The sequence below is a fragment of the Lactuca sativa genome, chromosome 4 (assembly GCF_002870075.4).
Source record: "Lactuca sativa cultivar Salinas chromosome 4, Lsat_Salinas_v11, whole genome shotgun sequence".
NCBI lineage: Eukaryota > Viridiplantae > Streptophyta > Magnoliopsida > Asterales > Asteraceae > Lactuca > Lactuca sativa.
The window spans coordinates 56601612-56625080 of NC_056626.2; the positions used below are offsets into that span (position 1 = coordinate 56601612).

General features: G+C 39.2%; 3 protein-coding genes and 1 pseudogene across 4 annotated transcripts; 1 reads left to right on the plus strand and 3 right to left on the minus strand.

The window, feature by feature from the left end:
- Window positions 1-548: 548 nt before the first annotated feature.
- On the minus strand, window positions 549-11131 carry LOC111878473 (uncharacterized; annotated as a pseudogene).
- A 1442-nt stretch (window positions 11132-12573) lies between these two features.
- LOC111878472 (floral homeotic protein APETALA 2-like) lies at window positions 12574-13876 on the minus strand. Its single transcript, XM_052770871.1, has 7 exons — window positions 13789-13876; window positions 13621-13651; window positions 13444-13531; window positions 13193-13338; window positions 12920-12992; window positions 12703-12825; window positions 12574-12582 (listed from the first exon to the last, which is right to left on the minus strand). The coding sequence occupies exons 1-7, from the start codon at window positions 13874-13876 to the stop codon at window positions 12574-12576; spliced, it is 558 nt and encodes a 185-aa protein (XP_052626831.1).
- Window positions 13877-17760: 3884 nt separating this feature from the next.
- Window positions 17761-18821, minus strand: LOC111878566 (beta-1,3-galactosyltransferase pvg3-like). Its single transcript, XM_023875086.3, has one exon. The coding sequence runs from the start codon at window positions 18780-18782 to the stop codon at window positions 17847-17849; it is 936 nt and encodes a 311-aa protein (XP_023730854.1). The 5' UTR covers window positions 18783-18821; the 3' UTR covers window positions 17761-17846.
- A 475-nt stretch (window positions 18822-19296) lies between these two features.
- On the plus strand, window positions 19297-20974 carry LOC111878541 (uncharacterized protein At1g01500). 2 transcript variants are annotated; one of them, XM_023875057.3, is made up of 2 exons: window positions 19297-20273; window positions 20353-20974. In XM_023875057.3, exons 1-2 carry the CDS (start codon window positions 19533-19535, stop codon window positions 20587-20589), a joined length of 978 nt encoding a protein of 325 aa, XP_023730825.1. In that variant the 5' UTR covers window positions 19297-19532; the 3' UTR covers window positions 20590-20974. The 2 variants fall into 2 exon arrangements, with proteins under 2 accessions (XP_023730825.1, XP_023730826.1); XM_023875058.3 differs by having other exon boundaries at window positions 20356-20974.
- The last annotated feature ends 2495 nt before the right edge of the window (window positions 20975-23469 follow it).

The following is a 23469-nucleotide window of genomic DNA, read 5'->3' on the forward strand; positions in this document are numbered from 1 at the left end:
GCTTGCAATAGATATCATTTTGCACTCCTTACCCTCGTGTTATGATCAATTCCGCATGACATACCACATGAATAAGGAAGAAGTCACACTCAGCAAACTTCAGGGACTCCTAAAGACCACATAAACAAGTCTTAAAGGTAAGTCGGTTGTTAACACTCCTACTGCTACTCCAAACTCCGCCCCTGTCTTGCAATCGAGAAAGCTAGAGGGAAGAAGAGGAAGAGCTCTTCGAAGGGTACGAAGGCTAGGATTCTTGATGGCTCTTCTTCAAGTGGAACCAAGAAAGGTTTCGTCACTCCTTCCTTTGACCCAAGAAAGGTTTCAAAGGGTACGAAGGTTCAAAATCAGGATAGTCGACTGTATTTACACCATTATCTATTTTTTTCCTTTTGATCCGTTGTTGAATATGGGTAAATACAGTCGCCATCCTGATTTTTAGCTGCTATATCTATATGAAAAGCATGATCGATAACATTTAACAGTAAAAAGGGAAAAAAAATTTACATTTTTAAATTGAAAACCAAGTCAAAGTTCAAACCATTGTAAAACTACGATGTATTAAGATCTTTAGTAACATTAAAATACCGAATCATATCAAGCCATTGATCCCATCTTTTGAGCTTATGAACGGCTATTGTTTCAGGAATAAGCTCATGTGAACACATGTCATTCATGCCAGGATAATCATACATAGCAGGCTTATTAGAAACCCTATTTCTTGCTTTTTTTCCCAAGATTTAACCATTTCCAACCAGTTTATCCCCAGGGCCAATCGTATCATTCCTAGGAATATCCGAATTTGCAATCCTGAAACGACCCAAAATACGACCCAATTTTTTTTTTCAATAATACTAAAAATCACATCATATATAATAAAACCACGGAATGAGCAACTCAAATGTTATAGTACTGTGTCAACCAAATCTGTATCAATCATAGTAACATCCAAAAATAAACTCCCAGGATAAACTGAAGCTGTGGTGTGTGTGATGTCATCATCCCGAGCTCTTCCATTTACTTGTGGAAGTACCTGAAACCAAAACTAAAACTGTAAGAACGAAGCTTAGTGAGCTCCCCCAAACTACCACATACCATACAATAACACATAAACAATTATTGGGCCTAGCCCACTGCATCGGACCGGAGTCCGGAAAATGCATCAAACTGAAGTCCGGAAACTGCGTCGGACCGAAGTCCGGAACTAACCAGGGCCTTGCCCTCTGCATCGGACCGAAGTCCGGAACTAACTAGGACCTTGTCCCCTGCATCGGACCGCATTCTGGAACTAACTGCATCGGACGAAGTCCAGAATTGACTGCATCAGAGCGAAGTCTGGAACTGACTGAGCATAACATAGCACAGTATAGAAATATCAACTGGCATAAGCACATATACTGCATACTGCATCGGACTGAAGTCCGGAACACATAACACAAAGACATGCTTGAATCACAAAGCCATCAAGCACATTGAACTACTGCATTGGACCGAAGTCCGGAACTACTGCTAACTAAACCGGTCGACATTGTAGCCATAGACCCGTTCCTACTGGAAGGAAAACTCACCTTGTAACGCTGGCTGCTGAGATGCTAACTCTAACGCTGGCTGGCTGCTGCTCCGGAACTGTCCAACTACAAATCCCACAAAACACTAGGCCAGGTACTGATAAACGCCCTAATGGTAAAATGACTATTTTACCCCTGGTCAAAGTCAACTTCCAGTTGACCGGACTCGCCGAATTGAGCCATCAACTCGCCGAGTCCCTATCATCCATTCTAGTCCTCTACCCGCTTCTACTCATCGAGTTTCGCAAAGACTCGACGAGTTCTTCTTCGATGCTAACATCGAGTCTAACTTCATCCGACTCGCCGAGCTGCATGAACAACTCGTCGAGTTCTCCTTCAACATATGAACACGTCCAGACTATGACTCGCCAAGTCAGATGAACGACTTGTCAAGTCTGAAGAACAACTCGTCGAGTTAAAGAACAACTCGCCGAGTCACATGCATGCAAACACCATACAAGCGGTTTTGATCGATTCCAGCGCATGCAACTCATAGATCTGGGTTCCTAGGGTGGTTTTTACACGTAAAGTTTCCAACTTTACGTGCTTGCATGCATATCCAAGAGTTTAAAGGGCTCTAAATGGACTAAAAGCGTAGATCTAGGCTTGCATACGAATTTGACTCAATAAAGGCAATGGATCTGAGCTTCTAGAGCTCGATCATGACTAGATCTGATGTCCTTTCGCTCCTATAAGCTCTCTATTCACTAAAAAGCCAAGAAATGTCCCAAAAATGACTTTATTGGGGTTTTAATGGAGATTCAAACATGGAAACAGTAAATATTCGAGTTGTACCTCACAAAGCTCCGAAATGGACTCGAGATCTTGGATCTTCTTCTCATCCTTTGGATCTACCTTCCTTCTTCTCCCCAAATCTTTAAAGAATCACAAAATACACTCAAAAAGCCAAAAGGGAATGCTAGGGTTTTCGAGAGGAGTGTTCTGGAAATGATGGGGGTTGACTTGAGGCCCAAAAAGTTGTTTAAATTGGGTGTAAACCCTTGAAGTTAGGGTTTCATCCAGACTGGCGGACTCGTCGAGTTGCCTACTTAAACGTGCTCAAAATCCCGCCTCTACTTGACGAGTTGGGCTACCGACTCATCGAGTTCCCCTTGAAAATTGGAAAAAAAACATATTTAAATAATTTACCAGAAATGGGGCGTTACAACTATCCCCCACTTATCTTAGACTTCGTCCTCGAAATCTGCTGCTACTGAATCTGAAAATAACTCAGGATAATGCTCCCTCATATCCCCCTCAGTCTCCCATGTCCACTCTGAACCCTTTCAGTGCTGCCACTGCACCTTCACTAACTGAACCACCTTGTTCCTCAAGGTCTTCGTCTTCCGGTCTAAGATTGCAACTGGTCTCTCGATATAATTCAGGCTACTATCAACCTGAATATCCTCCAAGGGTACAACTGCTGACTCGTCCACCAAACACTTCCTCAACTGAGAAACATGGAAAGTGTTGTGGATCTGGCTAAGCTCTGCCGGAAGATCCAATCGATAAGCAACCCGACCCACCCGGGCCAAAACCCTAAAAGGACTAATGAACCTGGGGCCCAACTTGCCCCTCTTCCGAAACCGGATAACACACTTCCAGGGTGATACTTTCAGGAGGACCATATTGCCCACCTGAAAATCCAAGTCCGAACGCCTCCTGTCGGCGTAACTCTTCTGCCTACTCTGCGCAGTCTGCAGTCTGCTACGAACCTGCTGGATCAACTCTATGGTCTTGAGCACCACCTCGGTGCTCCCGATGACTCGCTGACCAACCTCGCCCCAACAAATCGGGGTCCTGCACTTCCTTCCGTAGAGCATCTCGAAAGGAGGGCGGTCAATACTAGCGTGGTAACTGTTGTTATACGGAAATTCTGCTAGTGGAAGATACGTATCCCAACTACCACCGAAGTCTAGAACGCATGCCCGAAGCATGTCCTCGAGAGTCTGAATCGTCCTCTCGCACTGCCCGTCCGTCTGAGGGTGGAAAGTGGTGCTAAAAAGGATACGAGTACCCATCTCGTCGTGAAACCGCTTCTAAAATTTGGAAGTAAAACGGATGTCTCGGTCTGACACTACCGAAACAGGCACTCCATGACGTGCCACTACCTCGCGCATATAGATATCGGCTAGCTTCTTAGCCGATATGCTCTCCTGGATCGGTATAAAATGGGCACTCTTCGTCAACTGATCCACAATAACCCAAATCGAATCCACCCCACGTGCAGTCCTAGGAAACTTAGTGATAAAATCCATGGCGATGTCCTCTCATTTCCATACTGGAATGTCTAACAGTTGCATCTTGCCGTGGGGTCTCTAGTGCTCTGCCTTGACCTTCCTGCAGGTCAGGCATCTCTCCACATACCAGGCGACATCCCACTTCATGGAGGGCCACCAATAGTTTGGTCGAAGATCTCTATACATCTTCGTTGCCCCTAGGTGGATTGAGAATCTAGACTTATGAGCCTCGTCCATCAACATATGTCGTACTCCGCCCCAGTACGGTACCCAAACTCTCCCATGAAGGGTCAACAATCCCCGACTGTCATAGTCAAAAGAAGCTACTCGGCCCACGATCCTCTCACACTTTTGCCTCACCTTCTTAAGGCCCTCGACTTGTGCCTCCCTGATCTGCTCCAACAATGGAGTAATCACTGTCATCCTCAGGCATATATCCCTGATCGGTGTCGCCATCGCCTTGCAGCTCAGGGCGTCGGGCACAACGTTGGCCTTGCTCGGATGATAGAGGATCTCACAATCGTAGTCCTTTACCACATCTAACCATCGACACTGTCTCATGTTCAAATTCGGCTAGTCCATGAGGTACCTCAAACTCTTGTGATCTGTGTAAATGGTACAACGGAACCCATAGAGGTAATGTCTCCAAATCTTGAGGGCAAACACCACTGCCCCCAGCTCTAAATCGCTCGTTGGATAGTTAGCCTCGTGAGGCTTCAACTGTCTAGAGGCATAAGCTATCACATACCCCCGCTGCATCAACACTGCTCCCATCCCTGTGATCGAAGCATCACAATAGACTACGAAGTCATCCACTCCCTCTAGCAGGGTGAGAATCGGTGCCTTGCACAATCGCTGTCTGAGGGTCTCAAATTTTGTCTGTTGCTCAGGCCCCTAGCAAAACACCACCGACTTCCTAGTCAGTCGGGTGAGTGGAACTGCTATCTTGGAGAAATCCTGGATGAATCTCCTGTAATACCCTTCCAAACCTAGGAAGCTCCAAATCTCTGATGGAGACCTCGGGACCTCCCACTGCATCACGACCTCGATCTTGGCCGGATCTACCAGAATACCCTTTTGGTTGACGAGGTGACCAAGGAACTGCACCTCGCACAACCATAACTCGCACTTAGAAAACTTCACAAAAAGTATCTCCCTCCTCAGCGTCTCTAGCACCTCTCTCAAGTGCTCCTCATGCTTCTCATGCGTCTTGGAGTAAACCAAGATATCATCGATGAATACTATCACAGACCGATCCAACATCGGCCTGCATACGCGGTTCATGAGATCCATGAACACAGTTGGAGCGTTGGTAAGCCCAAACGGCATCACCACAAACTCATAATAACCATAACGGGTCCTAAAAGCTGTCTTCTGAACATCCTCACCCCTAACCCGCATCTGAGGATAACCAGAGCTCAGATCAATCTTGGAAAACCAAGATGCTCCCTGAAATATGATCGAACAAGTCATCTATCCTCGGGAGTGGGTAACGGTTCTTCACCGTTACCATATTCAAATCCCGGTAATCTATGCACATACGGTGCGACCCATCCTTCTTCTTCACAAACAGGATCGGGGCTCCCCATGGTGAACTACTCGGTCTGATGAAACCCTTGTCTAGCAGCTCTTGCAGCTGCGTAGACAACTCCTACATCTCTGGAGGAGCCAACCGATATGGTGCCTTGGCTATCGGGGCCGCACCAAGGACTAGGCCGATACTGAACTCAACCTGTCTCTCCGGAGGTATCCCAGGAAAATCCCCCGGGAATACGTCCAGGTAGTCTCGCACTACCGGTACATCGTCAATTGCCACCTTGCCCTTCTCCCGGGCATCTAAGATGTAGGTGACGAACCCTATGCAACCCTGTTAGAAGTAGCGTCTTGCTCTCGCTGCTGAGCAAAGAATCGGTCCGCGCTGTGGCCTCTCGCCCTGTATCACTAAATCTCCCCCACTTGGGGTGCGGACCCTCACTAGTTGTATCTCACAATCCATCACCACCCCATTGGGTCTCAGCCAATCCATACCCACTATAACCTTATTCCTTCGCAGGGGAATGGGAACCAAATCCACTGAAAACTGCTCCATCAAATAACTGTAGCGAATAAGCTCTATGTACTCTCGCGACCCTGACGGTCCTGTCATCAGCTATCTCAACCTCAAGTGGACAATCCAGCTCCCCTGGAGCTTTGCTAAACCTCTTGCTAAGTGCAAGCGAAACAAATGATCGGGTAGCCCCCGAATCAAACAAGACTGTAGCTGATATGCCGTTCACTAAGAATGACCCTATACAATAGAACATATAACTATAAGAAACAATCAAAAATCATAAAGAGATGAAGGGAAAAATACATGCCCGTCACCACATCAGGAGTCGCTCGCGCCTCCTCAGCTGTCATCTGAAAAGCTCTACTCTTCGCCACTGGTGCCTCACTCCGGCCCTGACGGCCGTCTGTAATCCTCAAAGTTGCAGGGGCAGGTGCTACCACCTTCCCTGCGGCTGACAAACTCAGACACTGGGACTTTTTATGTCCCCTTTGATTGCAATGGAAGCAAATCAGATCGGATGTTGTGGTAACGGTGGGAGTAGCTGTACAATCTCTGCTCATATGCCCGGTCCGGCCATACTTGTAGCAACCAGGACTCCCTGCCTTGCACGCCCCATCGTGCAATCTCCCACACTTGCCACACCGATTGTGGCTCTTCTGTCCTCTAGATCTGTGATCCGAAACCTTGGGCTTCTTGCACAAACTCCCTGTACCCGAAGCCGCCTCCGGCTTCCTCTTCTTCTCCATCTCAAGATCTCTCTCTCTCTCTCTCTCTCTCTCTCTCTCTCTCTCTCGCCCTCGCCCTCGCAATCATATCATCCAACGTCTTATAGCTGGATCGGCTCATAAACTGGCGGATGTAACTCTGTAACATCTCATGATATCGGGCCTTCTTCATTTCCTCACCAGCTGCGTACCGAGGAACGAGAAGAGCCCTCTCCCTGAACTTTGCAGTAATCTCCACCACTGTCTTTGTAGTCTGAGTAAAAACCTGAAACTCCCTGGCTAACTATTGCACCTCAATAACCGATGCAAACTCGACTCTGAACCTGGTAGTAAAATCAGCCCAAGTCATAGCATCAAGTGTTGCGTCATCACCGATGACATGCCCTACCTCCTCCCACCAATCTTGTGCCCTGTCCTTCAGAAGACAGGATGCTAATCTGACCTTGTCCCCATCGGGACATCTGCCGGTGTGGAAAGCGTTGGCGACATCTGCCAACCACCAAGTACTCGCAATGGGGTCTCGCGCCCCATGGTAGTCTGGAGCTCCACGAGCTCTAAACTCCCTGAAAGTGAGTGTGCACGACCCCATCATGGTCGCCACCTTAGCACGAAATGTGCTCATCCTCTCATCCATCAACTCCAAAATGCCCTCCTTGATCGAACCAAAGATCACAGGAGTCTGCTCAAGTATGATACGAGTAACTTCTAAGGTGAGGAACTCTCTAGTCTGCTCATCTAGATGCTCGGCCCCGAGCCTGATCCCAATCCCTCACCGGCTCCTAAACTGCCGACTGCTGGCCTAGGCCGTAAAACCACCATTCTGAAAACACATCACGATAAATGTCAGAAACACTGATATATCTTAAGGGATCGCTACTACTACAGGTTTCCTGGCCTCGCCTCGGCCTTCCTTGATTCAAGTACGGATCCTCTGCTTTCAGTAGTACAGGCCCATACCACCTTCCACATCTACCGTACTTTCCTCAAGAACTGCCTCGACTCCACCAAGTCACTACTATTGCTACTGATCTCTGCTACTCTCATCCTAGGCTTGCCCTAGGGAATTCTCTGACTCAACCAAAACCAGTCCTCAGTCGCTGAAGGCCTCTTTGTGATGCCAATTAGTCATCACCTGAATACCATCACATGTGACGAGGCTCAAATAATCCTTCGAGTAAATGACTAGTTCCTACAACGGTTGGACTCAAACAAGAGTTGCGCAATAGGGCCAAATCCAGCACTATGAGATTATTCAACCCTGACCACATGTGATGTGACGTATTCACCTAATGGCTAACTCCCACCACTTGGAGTCCTACAAAGCACAAGGCAAGCAGCATTCGGACACAGGAACTACTCAAGCAATTCTATTCTCATAAAAAGAAACTGTACTAGCATACAATGCTAAGCTCATAATATCAGGCATAACCTAAACAAGCCATCCTACTATTGTCTACTCAATACTAGCATGCAATTCTCATAAAGATGGAACACATATAGCAGGCACATAAGGCATCCTCCTAGATCCTTAGTCCTATTCTAGCATGATGTTCTACTGAAACTGAAACTGATAATCATAATATAAACTTGTATGGGTAATTTGGGAGTACTTACTTGAGCTCGGCTGATCACATGCACCACACCCCTTTTAAAGAAAAATCTTTTTATTTTCTAAGTTCTTTTTCAAAAATTCTTTTCGAATATGTTTCTCTTTTGAAAATCTTTTACCATATCCATAGTTTGAGTTCACATACACTCGAAAGCGTGCCTGAATCCCTCAAACCAAGGCTCTGATACCAACTTGAAACGACCCAAAATACGACCCAAAAAATTTTGTTTCAATAATACTAAAAATCACATCATATATAATAAAACCACGGAATGAGAAACTCAAATGTCATAGTACTGTGTCAACCAAATTTGTATCAATCATAGTAACATCCAAAAATAAACTCCCAGGATAAACTGAAGCTGTGGTGTGTGCGATGCCATCATACCGAGCTCTTCCCTTTGCTTGCGGAAGTACCTGAAACGAAAACTGAAATTGTAAGCATGGATCTTAGTGAGCTCCCCCAAACTACCATATACCATACAATAACACATAAACAACTATTGGGCCTAGCCCATTGCATCGGACTGGAGTCTGGAAACTGCATCGGACCGACGTTCGGAAACTGCTTCGGACCGAAGTCTGGAAACTACATCGGACCGAAGTTCGGAACTAACCAGGGCCTTGCCCTCTGCATCGGACCGAAGTCCGGAACTAACTGGGACCTTGTCCCCTGTATTGGACCGCAGTCTGGAACTGACTGCCTCGGAGCGAAGTCCGGAACTGACTGAGCATAACATAGCATAGTATAGACATATCAACTGGCATAGGCACATATACTGCATACTGCATCGGACCGAAGTCTGGAACACATAACACAAAGACATGCTTGAATCACAAAGACATCAAGCACACTAAACTACTGCATCGGACCGAAGTCCGAAACTACTGCTAACTAAACAGGCCGACATTGTGGTCATAGACCCGTTCCTACTGGAAGGAAAACTCACTTGTAACGTTGGCTGCTGAGATGCTAACTCTAACGCTAGCTGGCTGCTGCTCCGGAACTGTCTGGCTATAAATCCCACAAAACACTAGGTCAGGTACTGATAAACGCCTTCAGGGTAAAATGACTATTTTACCTCTGGTCAAAGTAAACTCCCTGTTCAAAGTCAACTTCCAGTTGACCAGACTCGCTGAGTCCCTATCATCCATTCTAGTCCTCTACCCGCTTCTACTCGTCGAGTGTGGCAAAGACTCGACGAATTCTTCTTCGATGGTAACATCAAGTCTAACTTCATCCGACTTGCCGAGCTGCATGAACAACTCGTCGAGTTCTCCTTCAACATATGAACACGTCCAGACTATGACTCGCCGAGTCAGATGAACAGCTCGTCGAGTCTGAAGAACAACTCGCCGAGTCACATGCATGCAAACACCATACAGACGATTTTGATTGATTCCAGCGCATGCAACTCATGGATCTGGGTTCCTAGTGTGGTTTTTACACGTAAAGTTTCCAACTTTACGTAAATGCATGTATATCCAAGAGTTTAAAAGGCTCTAAATGGACTAAAAGCGTAGATCTAGGCTTGCATACGAGTTTGACTCAATAAAGACAATGGATCTGAGCTTCTAGAGCTCGATCATGACTAGATCTGATGTCCTTTCGGTCCTATAAGCTCTCTATTCACTAACAAGCCAAGAAATGTCCCAAAAATGACTTTATTGGGGCCTTAATGGAGATTCAAACATGGAAACAGCAAATATTTGAGTTGTACCTCACAAAGCTCCAAAATGGACTCAAGATCTTGGATCTTCTTCTCCTCCTTTGGATCTACCTTCCTTCTTCTCCCCAAATCTTCAAAGAATCACAAAATACACTTAAAAAGCCAAAAGGGAATGCCAGGGTTTTCGAGAGGAGCGTTCTAGAAGTGATGGGGACTGACTTGAGGCCCAAAAAGTTGTTTAAATAGGGTGTAAACCCTTGAAGTTAGGGTTTCATCCAGACTGGCGGACTCGCCGAGTCCAAGAATATGGACTCATCGAGTTACCTACTGAAACGTGCTCAAAATCCCGCCTCTACTCGGCAAGTCGGGCTACTGAATCGTCGAGTTCCCCTTGAAAACTGAAAAAAAAAAAACACATTTAAATTACTTACCATAAATGGGGCGTTACAAATCCATTCCACTAAATCCCATGATAAAACGAACCCCATTCCGGACATATACGACACAAACGGATCCATACTTTGGCTTGGAATCACAAACCCATAGTACAAATCCGATCTTGGAAGTGGTTGGAGGGATGATGCGAGTGGTAAAAGCCGAAAATAGGCATCATCATCATCTGCTTTCATGACATAATCATAAGGGTGAGATAGAATATTTGGAAGTGAAGAGAAGTACGTGTAGGTTTTCCCATCGTCATGTTTTCTGAACAGTTTAGAATGATAATGTCATTGAATTTTAAGATCTCGAGGGAGATTAGAACTCTTTGTTCTTGTTTTGTGAGGTTGCAGAATACAAATTTGAGGTCTATTTGAGCTAAGGGATAGGATTGGATTCCATAGATGAAGCGAAGGAAATGGCGGTGTTCATGCTTATCTGCTTGTGTTAGGATCCCTATTAGGAGGCTGAATCACTTTGTTGAAGGGTAGTTTTGGACATTTGATGAATATTGAAATGGGTTTTTTATGTAGAGGTTGAAGCTAATGAAGATGACCATGAGGACAGAAAACTTCATTAGAGGTAACTTGGTGAAAAGGAGGCGTTTCTGGTTCATTTTCAACACGGGTTTTCTGAACTCACCATGTATGAAGAATGTATGGATACTTTAAGGTTCATGGAAGAAATCAAGTAGATTGTGAAATTCTTGAAGAAGTTTTACTGTTCATGGGTTTCTTGCTTTGTGCATCGGGAAAATGTGTTTAAGGGAGGTTCTTTTGGCAAAAAGTTAAAACTCGAAGTGGTTTTTCTCATGTTGCCACATTCTCCTTGCATTTTCGTGTGAAGGTTGCAACACTCATGAAGGGAAGTGTGAAAATTACATTAACTACCTCCATGTTAATATAAAATGCTAAAAGTACCCTTGAGAGTCCTTGCTATACATAAAATAACGCATGTTATTGAAATGAAACCAATGTTGACAATTATATCTTCTTATATTATATGCATTTAATTTAACTTACTCAATCAATTAAACAACGGATACTTAGAAGACAAAACTAAACCAATCATCTTCTCAATGGCATGACTCGACACAGTGAAAAACATAACTGAACTCACTGAGTGGTTCAGACAAAACAAGCAACTCAGATCCCTGGTCAACCTTGTAATTGTAGTCGGTTTTTTTGACCCTTCAAAGTCAAAAGATAGAGAAGAAATGGCAGAAATTAAAATCATGCATTTATTAATCGAAAAATACGAATTAAAAGGTCAAATAAGATGGATAGCTGCACAAACGGATCGAAACAAAAACAGTGAATTGTACAGGCTTATTGTTGACTCAAAAGGCGTGTTTGTTCAACCAGCTTTATATGAAGCTTTTGGATTAACATTTATTGAGGCTATGAATTGTGGGTTGCCTACTTTTGCAACTAATCAAGGTGGGCCCGCTGAGATTATTGTCGATGAGATTTCTGGATTTCAAATTGATCCAAATAATGGCGATGAATCTAGCAACAAGATTGCTGATTTTTTTTTAGAAATGTAAAGAGGATGATGGATATTGGAGTAGAATTTATGATGGTGGTTCACTACAAGAAAATTTCGATTTAACTACGGAAAAATTCCGTAGCCAAATGATGTAATTCCGTAGCTAAACCTAAATAACTACGGAAATTGCTACAAAATTTGCCAATTAGATTCCATAGTAAGATTTCTTGTAGCAAAATGTTTAACTACGAAATTATAGTTCCGTAGCAATTTTGCTATGGTTGTTGCTACGACGTCTATCCGTAGCATTTCAACTACAACACACTTCCATCATAATTTCGTAACAATGAATTTTGTAGCAAATTTCATATCTATTTTGTTATGTAGCAAATTCCGTACCCATTTGGTCCATAGCAAATTTTGTAGCTAATTGCTCCGTAGCAAATTCCGTAGTCATTTGGTCCGTAGCAAATTCCGTAGCCATTTGGTCCGTAGCAAATTCCGTAGCCATTTGGTCCATAGCAAGTTCCGTAGCAAATTCCGTAGCCATTTGGTCCATAGCAAATTCCGTAACTAATTGTTCCGTAGCAAATTCCGTAGTCATTCGTTCCGTAACAAATTCTGTAGTCATTCATTCCGTAGCAAATTTCGTAACAACTTTTTTTGTAGTCAATTCCATAACAATCGTTCCATACCATTTTTTCTATAAAATTCGGTTATTTAGTTTGACTTACTATATCAATTTACAAAAATACAATTAATATAAAACCAAAAATAACAAAATATTTCTATAGAAACTAAAAGAAATATCCAATACATCAAAAGATACATATTGCAACATCAAAAGTCGCTACAAATTTAACGTAAAACACTATTCGATACATCATATTCTATCATTGATTAATAAAAGTTTTGACCTGTTCACTCAACGTGTTAATGACATTTATTGCTTGTGCAAGTTGTTGTTCAAACTTTGCTTGAACATCCACATTTTTCTGTTGAAACTCTACATTCTTTTTCTGAGCATCTTCATATTTTTGCTAAACATCCTCATATTTTCGTTGAATATCTCATATTGTCCGCTTTGCGTCTCAACTAACTTCTTCAAATTCCCAATCTCGACTTTTTCTCGACATTATTATCCTCGTATTGTTCGCAATGCATTTTAGAAGATCCTTTACTATCGAACAATCCAAGATAGATATATCTGCAAACCAAAAACATGTGACAATCAATAACGTCACCCCTCTACAATATTTTTAGTTAATATAAGATAAGAGTTTTTTTATATACTTTTTCGAAAAAATAACAAATCTTAACTTTTTTCAAAATTTAAACAACAAAAAATTAATTCTATCAAATAATCATTAATTTCACAGATCCAACTCACTAAATGACAAAACTCACTTTTTCCCAAGAAATTGGCCCATTCGAGCTTCCCAACGACCATATTTGTGTAAGGTAACACCTCTATACTTTGAGCTTCCTCTTGAGAATCCAGTGCTTTGACGACGAAGTATATGCACAAACTCTTCCTTGGTCAAGTTTTTTATCTGTGTAACATAAGATATACATAAATTAACAGAATATTCATTGGGATTTTCAACTAATTATAAGAAACAATTTTTATATTATACATCAAATTTAGTTAAATTAACCTGATTCAAGTCATCCTCGTAATCACTTATATTGAAATTAATATCAGCATTAACACCACGAAATTTTATAGCAGCCCGATCATATGCCCTGTAGAAAAATATCAGGTTTATAAAATTTAACATGATTAAATGATGAAACTAATGTCAGAAAACTGAAAAAGTGCAAAAGATATTTACCTAGCAGCAACATATGCAGTATCAAATCCACCTACAAAAATAATAAAGAATATATATATATATATATATATATATATATATATATATATATATATATATATATATATATATATAGAGAGAGAGAGAGAGAGAGAATTTAAATAAATATAATTAAACATATTTATATACATATTGAAATAGAATGGGATTTCAATGCTACGTATAATTTCTTAAATACCGAGGTAAACTTGTTTTCCACAGTCCTTGCAGAAATCATAGAAATAGAATGAGGTTTTGCCTATTTTCCCACGTCTTGTTCAACTTCCATTGGACAAGTTTCAGACAGCACTGGCCAAGTTTCAATTTTTTGTGGTTCAACATTTAGTATAACTGAAGATGAAGGAGTATAATAATAGAATAGAAAATAGTTTTACCTAAAAATTTTGTTGTTGGTATGAGCAGGGTTCAGCTCATATGGGGCCCGCACTGACACCAGTAGAAGTATTTGTGGCAATCCATGACATTAGCCCTGAGAAGGATGGTGTTCCACTAAAAAAGGCATGCTCTGCTCATTCATCATATTTCATATTTTCGTTATATATCAGTTGTCAAAATCCATGAGCCATTTTTCAAACTTTTTGCAGATAATGGATGCTTGTTTTGAGCAGCAAACTATTTTCACACAGCAAGCGCTAGCAAAAGCATTGAACCAAATGGTGTCCTAATAATTATCCCAAAATAAGAAGTAAAAAATCACAGGTATCCTCACAAATTACAGAAATGGACTCTAGTCAGGAACGGTGAATGCAATACAAAAATAGCAACAAGTCCAAGAGACATTGATTTGACGATTAAACATGGTAAAAGATCTCAGAAGACTATAATCAAACAAACTAATCACAAATCCCGAATAGACATACGATATTCCAAGCAGAGGGACTATAATCAAGAGCAATGTCATCGCTAATTAGAAATTGGTTCATGTAAATGCCGATCAAAAATCATATTTTTTTTCTCAGCAATCAGGCGTGAAACCACTAAATTGGCAAACAATTTGACTCAATCGATTGATTTTCTCAACTACCACATAAAAGTTAAGAACTGTTCAATCAATCTGCATTGCAAGTAGATAATCGATTGCAAAACAAATAAATTTACAACTGGAGAACGCTACTAACAGTTTATTTCTAGGGTTTTTGAATTAGTGATAAGTTAAAAGATACCGACGTTAAGCTCTGTAACTGTCAAATTAAAAACAAAAATTGGATGACAAGTATGAGGTGCGGGTCTGTATGATCGTTGGTTAAATAATGTAAAGCAGTGAATGAAACAGATTGTCATTCGTTCACAATGCATGATTCTTCTTACCATTTGAGCATATAAGAAACTTATGACTTATTTATGTTGAATAATCTAATGGAGAGATCAATATCCTTTGAGTCATTGGATGATAGAAAGAGAAAATGGAGCAAAAAGAAGAGAGAAGAATGTTACCTGGTAGGGATGAAGACGATCGAGAAAAATCTACAGGTTGACGGAGCAGGAGGAGAACGACAAAGCAAATGAGAGTGCGAGGAGCTCCGATCGATAAACCGTTTGGGGAATGAGGAATGCGATCGACGATTGAAAAGTTTGATCCGGATACCTCTGATTTGGGGAAGAAGACTTATTTGGGTCATGTGATCTGACCCATTTGCCCTTAATAAGACTGGTCAAAAAATTTTGGGTACTCCTATATGCACGAAGGATTCGTATATAAAGGTCAAATGACAAGATAAAATTAATTCTACAAACAACAGTCATCGATTTTAATGTCCAATCGATTAATTTGTCCCTCAACTTGCAAAGATTTTTCAAAATCCACCCTTAATGTTCTATTTAAACTTTACTATTTTTTGTTATATGGTTAAGAAAGTTTTAACATTTTTTATTTGGTGTTGAGCACTTTAAAATTCTCAATCATTGAAAAAAGACAATGTTGAAAATAATAATAATTACCATGTGTTTTATTTTATATATACAAAAAATAAGTTTAGTTAATAAAACAAATTAATAAACAAAACAGTAAAATAAAAACTATAAAGTGGAAAGTGGAAGGTAGATTTTGTTATTTTAATAGAAAATAAAGGGCATTAAATGAAAAGTGATAAAGTATATTAAAAACGAAATATTTTTGAACGGGATATTTTTAAATCATGATAACTTTAATTTGGGGTCGGAGGAAGTAGATTTGTATGGATTTAGTAATTTATTCTTAATAAAACATTGAAACAAATGGTTCAAGTTCATCAAAGGATTCTCATTCTATTTTTTTTACTAAAAAACCAAAATAAATTAAATTAAATTTTTTTTTTAAGAAAAAGCTGGTACAAGGCAGAGGGTAAATAAATTTTGATTTAAGGGTAATAATTTTCAAAACCTAAAAAATATGGTGATAATATTATTATATGAAAATTAACAAATGTATGTCATCGAAATCTAAAAATTACAGAATATTTATAATGTATAAATTATATTATAATTAAAATTTCAAAACAATTAAAAATAAGATTTTATTTTCGTTGTTGAGTTTTCAAAGATAATTGTGTATTTTAATATATTTTTTTCAATAATCTTATATATTTTGCTACGGAAACATATTTCGTAACTACTTGACTACAGAATTTTCCATAACCAAATACTTATGGATTTTGATTTCGTAGCTATTTTGCAAATTCACCTTTTTGTAACAAGTTTCATAATAGATTAGCTACAAAGTTTTATTTTGTAGCAAATTTTCCTAGCAAAATAACTACGAATCTCAATTCCATAGCTAACTAGCTACGTATTTTTATTTCGTAGCCAATTGTGTAGCCAACTAGCTACATACATGGATTTTATAACAAGTTTCATAGAGAACTAGCTACAACCAAAAAAATTGTAGCATTATTTGTAGTAAACTAGCTACAGATTTTAATTTTGTAGCAACTATTCATGATTTAGCTAGGAAATGCAATTCCGTAGCCATTTCCGTAGCAAATTAGTTACAACCAACCATTTTGTAACATATTCCGTAGTAAAATAACTATAAATTTAGATTATGTAACAATTTTACATAGTTACTTAAGATTTAGCTACATAATGCAATTCCGTAACCATTTATGTAGCAAAATAGCTACGACAAGTCGTTTTGTAGCATATTCCGTAGTAAAATAACAACGGATTTTGATTCCATAGTAACTTTCCGTAGCTATTTATGATTTTTCTTGTAGTGGTTTGCAACATATATATGAGTGGTAATAGTGTTTCTTTAACCGGTTAAGGGTAAAATTGTCATTTGGTATTAATTATTATTATTCTTTTTTGTGATTTTTTAGCTACACGTGGAAGATTTATGCGAATAAAGTGTTGAATATGAGGAACATTTATGCATTCTGGAAGCGGATAAATAAGGAACATAAAGAAGCGAAACAGAGATACATTGAATTATTTTACAATCTGCATTACAAGAATTTGGTACATATATATATATTTGCCTATAATTGATGGCATTTTATTTATTATTATTATTTTTTAATATTCAATATAATGTCACAGGTTAGGATTGTGCCTATTGGTACTGATGAGGTTCAATCTACACCAGTGCCAAAAGCGAAGCTTACAACAACGCCAACTACGAGGCATGTCATCTAAATATATACATTTTTAATTATAATTTATAAAATTTGGTTTTTAGACAAATATTTATTTATTTATTTATTTTTGTCTAGCAGAAGTTCGCAATCCACTCTTCAAAGGTAAGAAAAAGACCGGATTTATAATAATTATCGAGTCCTGCTTTGGGACGACAAAAAAGTGTTGACGAATTTGTTGCTTCATTTCAAGCTATTTGGAGCATAAAGGTTTGATGGCAATGTCTACTTCAAGATCATATGGCTTCATAACTTCCTGTTCTTCCAAGAAAGTATAATTGAAAGAAAACAAGATTCCAATAAAAAACCGATGAATTATTGTAAAGAGCGAGAGCTAACATGTATGAAGAAAGATAATAAAGAAATGCACATTCTTTGTCTACATTGTGTTTTTATGTAGAAATTACATCGTCAACTATTGAAACTGAATTATTTCATACAATCAACAACGGATCAAAAGGAAAAAAAAAAAATTAGATAATGGGGTAAATACAGTCGACTATCCTGATTTTAAGCCGCTATATCTATATGAAAAGCATGATCGATAACATTTAACAATAATAAAAGGAACAAATTTTACATTTTTAAATTGAAAACCGAGTCAAAGTTCAAACCATTGTAAAGCTTCGATGTATTAAGATCTTTAGTAACATTAAAATACTGAATCACATCAAGCCATTGATCCCATCTTTTGAGCTTATGAACGGCTATTGTTTCAGGAATAAGCTCATGTGAACACCTGCCATTCATGCCAGGATAATCATACATAGCAGGCTTATTAGAAACCCTATTTCTTGCTTTTTTCCCAAGATTTAACCATTTTCCAACCAGTTTATCCTCAGGGCCAATTGTATCATTCCTAGGAATATCCGAATTTGCAATCCATTCCACTAAATCCCATGATAAAACAAACCCCATTCCGGACATATACGACACAAACGGATCCATACTTTGGCATGGAATCACAAACCCATAGTACAAATCCGATCTTGGAAGTGGTTGGAGGGATGATGCGAGTGGTAAAAGACGAAAATAGACATCATCATCTGCTTTCATGACATAATCATAAGGGTGAGATAGAATATTTGGAAGTGAAGAGAAGTATGTGTAGGTTTTCCCATCGTTCATGTTTTCTGAACAGTTGAGAATGATAATGTCATTGAATTTTAAGATCTCGAGGGAGATTAGAACTCTTTGTTCTTGTTTTGTGAGGTTGCAGAATACAAATTTGAGGTCTATTTGAGCTATGGGAGAGGATTGGATTCCATAGATGAGGCGAAGGAAATGGCGGTGTTCATGTTTATCTGCTCGAGTTAGGATCCCTATTAGGAGGTTGAATCGCTTTGTTGAAGGGTAGTTTTGGACATTTGATGAATGTTGAAATGGGTTTTTTATGTAGAGGTTGAAGATGATGAAGATGACCATGAGGACAGAAAACGCCATTAGAGGTAACTTGGTGAAAAGGAGGCGTTTCTGGTTCATTTTCAACATGGGTTTTTCTGAACTCACCATGTATGGATACTTTGAGGTTCATGGAAGAAATCAAGTAGATTGTATGAAATTCTTGAAGAAGTTTTACTCTTCATGGGTTTCATGCTTTATGCATTGGGAAAATGTGTTTAAGGGAGGTTCTTTTGGCAAAAAGTTAAAACTCGAAGTGGTTTTTCTCATGTTGCCATATTCTCCTTGCATTTTCGTGTGAAGGGAAGTGTGAAAATTACATTAACTACCTCCCTGTTAATATAAAATGAAGAAAGTACTATACATAAAATAACACATGTTATTGAAATGAAACCAATGCTGACAATTATATCTTCTTATATTACAATAGTTAAGGTGACATGACTCGAAGAATAAAGGGTACAAATGCTTTTTTTTTTCTTTTGCGATTTGAGAGAGTAAAAAAAATCATTAAAAAAATCAGGACAAAATTGTAAATTGCAAAACTTGTTAACGTTGTTGACCTGTACATCTTGATGGCACATCTCACACACGTGTCGTAGAAATCTCCGCCGCGTGGAGTGGCGCGTGTACATCCAGCAGTTCCTTAAGCCCAAAAACAAAAAATCTCTGTGCTTCCCATTCTCCATCTCGAAATCCCAATTCAATCGTCCCTCAAATTACCCTAATTTCTGGTTTTCTTCTCACCAAATTCTCACAAACCTCTACGAAATCCTCAATCTCTTGTTCCGGAAAGCGGAAAAACTTGAGTTTTCGGAGGTTATATGAAATTTGTTTTTGGAATCACCATTTGTGGATTCAATGGATCGAGAGGAGAGTAATTTGTCGCTAGCAGAATACAAACCGTTCAATTACAGGGTAGTGAATGGTTCAGGTAATATTCATCATCAAACGACGTCAGGTTGGCTCGAAATTCGGCTGTTCTACGTCCGAATCACGCCGTGCGCCGTGAACACCGTGCCGGAACATTTAACGCTGCGGAACCTACGCCGTGAAATCGGCGTGTCACTCGAGATTAATGGATTTAGGGTTCCGTCAGCTAACACTGCTTTAGTAACGTTACGAAGGGACCGTGTCGACAAGGAGTCGTCGGAAGTGACGTATGTTAGCACCGATAATATTAGGGTCACTGGGGCGATTGAATTTGAGGTGATTGAAAACGAAGGAGATGACAGGGAGATGATCTTGTGTGGGTCTTTGGAGAGGATTGAACCAACTTGGAGCAATGGGAGTTTAGATAACGGCAATACTCATACTCATCATCATCACAATCACAATAACAACGGATCAAAAACAGGTTGGAGTATGGATTTCTACGCTGCAAATTTGTCAAAGTTTGGTACTTCTTCCCCGTCGATCGAAGTTTACATTGCAGGATGTTGCTCCTCTGTACCAGTGATATTGACCAAAACTATTCAAGTTAGTCCCCGGAGACGCGGTGGTTCAAGACATGGGATGCTCCATGCTATTCCGGAGGATGAAGAAGAAGTCGATAAGGAACCTTTGAGGGACAATGGGGTTCTCCGGCAACGCAAATTACCGGTAACTTGAACATGTTATCAGTTATCTTCTTCCTTATTACTAATCTGCTATCTGATTACTGATATGTTTTCTTGTCCAGCAGCATACATCAGGGGAAGAAGCCGATGGGTATGAATCAGAAGGTAAAGTAGGGCCAAGCTATTATTCAGAGGAGATGTATTACGATGAAGATGGACAGCTTACATGGTTCAATGCCGGTGTAAGAGTTGGAGTCGGAATTGGCCTCGGAATGTGTCTCGGAATCGGCATTGGTGTCGGATTGCTCATGCGCTCATATCAAGCAACCACACGGAATTTCAGGAGGCGATTCTTTTGAGGTTTTTTCTCACTTCCCACATCTTCAAAAATGGCAAACTAACATACACTGTACACACTCTGGATTTTGAATATCCAGTAGTAGTCCCTATATGGCAATCCAATTCCACCCTCAAATGGAGCTTCTTTGAGAGACATATATAAAGATAAATGGAGCTTTTTTTTGATATATAAAGAAGTAGTAGCACGGAAAAGTAAGTTAATGGGTTTGCTCGAAATGTTGTTTTTGTAGCTAGGTTTTTTTTCACTCTGAGTTTTGTTTTTAATGTATAATCTCCCTGTGGCACCAAAACCCCTTTGTTTTTGCCAATGACTTTTCATTTCTTGTAATAAGTGGATCTTCTATGGAATCTCAATGAATAATGCACAGTGTTTTTGGGGTTGTATATGAATATATATCTTAGCCATCAATCCATACACCGTTTTTATCATTGATCAAGTTGATGAATTTCTTTTTGTCTCTAAAATCAAGAAATCATGTGAAATTTATGAAAAAGTTTATGCGCATTCTAATCTAACCCCATCTTATCACGAACTCAAGAAAAAGTTGATGTTATAGAGGAATTATTCTTTGGATCGAACTTGGAAAAAGTTGAAGAGAAAATCCAAAAAAGAATGTTGACTTTTGGGGGAAAAAGGAAGGCAAGAAGAGGACATGTAATTCATCTCCCTCCACAAACATTCAAAAGAAAGGTTGTTGTTATAAGTATGGTGACAACCGACAAAGGTCATATCAAGATGTTTTGCAAGAATCTCATGTAGAATACGAATCAAGTGAATAACAAGAAAATTGAAATGGAACTTAAGAATTGAACATAAGAATGATACAAGAAATGTGTGTAGGAAGTGTTACAATATATGATGATTAGTAGTATTATATTTGGGACTATTGAGCATGTTTGCGGCTAGAAGAAATTGTGCATGAAGTGGACATACAATCTACTTCCAAAAAAAAAAAAAAAAAAAAAACTTTGTACTTAATTACTTAAAGGATATTCTTCATGTTACTAATATTAAGAAGTTGTAATTAAATTTGTAAGAGTGCAAAGCGGTACTGCTGGTACCTCTAGGAATACTGTTTCCTCTCTTGTGGTACTGCAAAAATGCGGGTTGAAAGGGTTAGATGAACCGTTGCCCACTTTATTTTTCACTCCACTTGTACCATATGCATTATAAATTGTACCAAAGGGTGTAAGTAGGGAGGTGAATTTTCATTTGTTGGAAAAGATGAGGTGGAAGTACACAAGTTATACCACATCCTATAGTATTAGGAAGGATGAAAACGGTGGACTCTCTCCATCTTGCCATTATTGAATATGATAAAGTAACTTTATCAAGGGCTATTGTATTTTCAAAGTTGAAGCATTAAATGTTAATATTCATTTTTTTCCACAGTTACGACACATTGATTATAAGAAAGAAATACATATAAAAATAACGGCCTATTTAGGTTATTGGGTGTGGCTATATATATTATTACTTCATATTAGCCTACATCGATAGAACATATTATCTTTCACTCAATCACTCCACCATTTCATACGTTATATAGCTATTTTCTTATAATGTTATTTCATAAATTAAAAAATAAAATTAAAACATTATATTTGCTTGTTAGTGTTGCCCTTAGGTGGCTAATTGTTGTATATATGTTTCATTAAATTATAATAAAACTGTAATAAAATGCTAATGTATCGACCCTATAATCAATTATATATATATATATATATATATATATATATATATATATATATATATATATATATATATATATATTCCAATTAAGTCCTAATTACTGGTAAAAATAATCAAAACGGGATAATTATTGGGTTAGCCGGTACCCCACTGGTACTATGCGTATGTGGCACCTTACGTGTAAATGAGGGTTTTACCCTTCCATTTCCACTTCGTTCGTCGTCTGGGGTAAACCGATTGAGAGAAAAAGGCTAGGGTTTTACAAAGAGAAACACGAAGGAAGTGGGGTTATACCGAGAGAAACGAAGGTAAACCCCAACCATTTTTATTCATGGGTGTCGAATCAGAGAAAGTTCACCAAGAATCATCTGAAGAATACGACTCTGAAGAATACGAGGATAATGAGGAAGTGCTCGATACTAAGCACATAGATGTGGAAATGGAAGATGATTTCAAGGCATAGGGTAAAGAGAGATGCAAGGATGCTTTTTAACTTCAGTTCTGATTAGGAAGATAATGACGCCGATGAAGACAATGGCGCTTCTGATGAAGATGAAGAAAGGTTTGGGTCAGAAAAGGAAATCGATGACACGAAAAGGGCTAATGATCTTCATTTGGGAGATGTGGGTGGTGTAGGCTTCCCAATTCACAATCCATCAATTAAGTAGAATAAGATGAAGCACTTTGTTGGTGAAAGGTATGAACAATCACATCAGTTGCAACAATGTCTCACTAATTATGCTATTAAGGCAGGGTATAACATTACATTTGCGAAGTGTGACACTGTGAGATTAGTTGCCAAATGTGCTTCTAAGATGAAGTCCCAACCATGTCCATTCAGAGTTTATGCTTCTTGGATGACTCAAGAAAGGTCTTTTCAGATTAAAACCTTAGTTGATGATCACAAATGTGTTAGAAATTTCAATATTTCAAATTTACTGAGCCCTAGATGGCTAGCAAGACACTTTTTGAAGGAGTTGATAATGAAACCTAACTTGAAGTATAATGAAACATCCCAAAAATACAATCTAAAAATTTCATTTTAAATCATTAATAAAACCATAATTATCTTGCAACATATAAAAATCATAAATCGTATATCTCAAGAATATCATAACATATGTCAAATATATCAGAGTATAAACATCCCAAACTGAACAAATGGTGTGTGCACTGCAATCTTCCC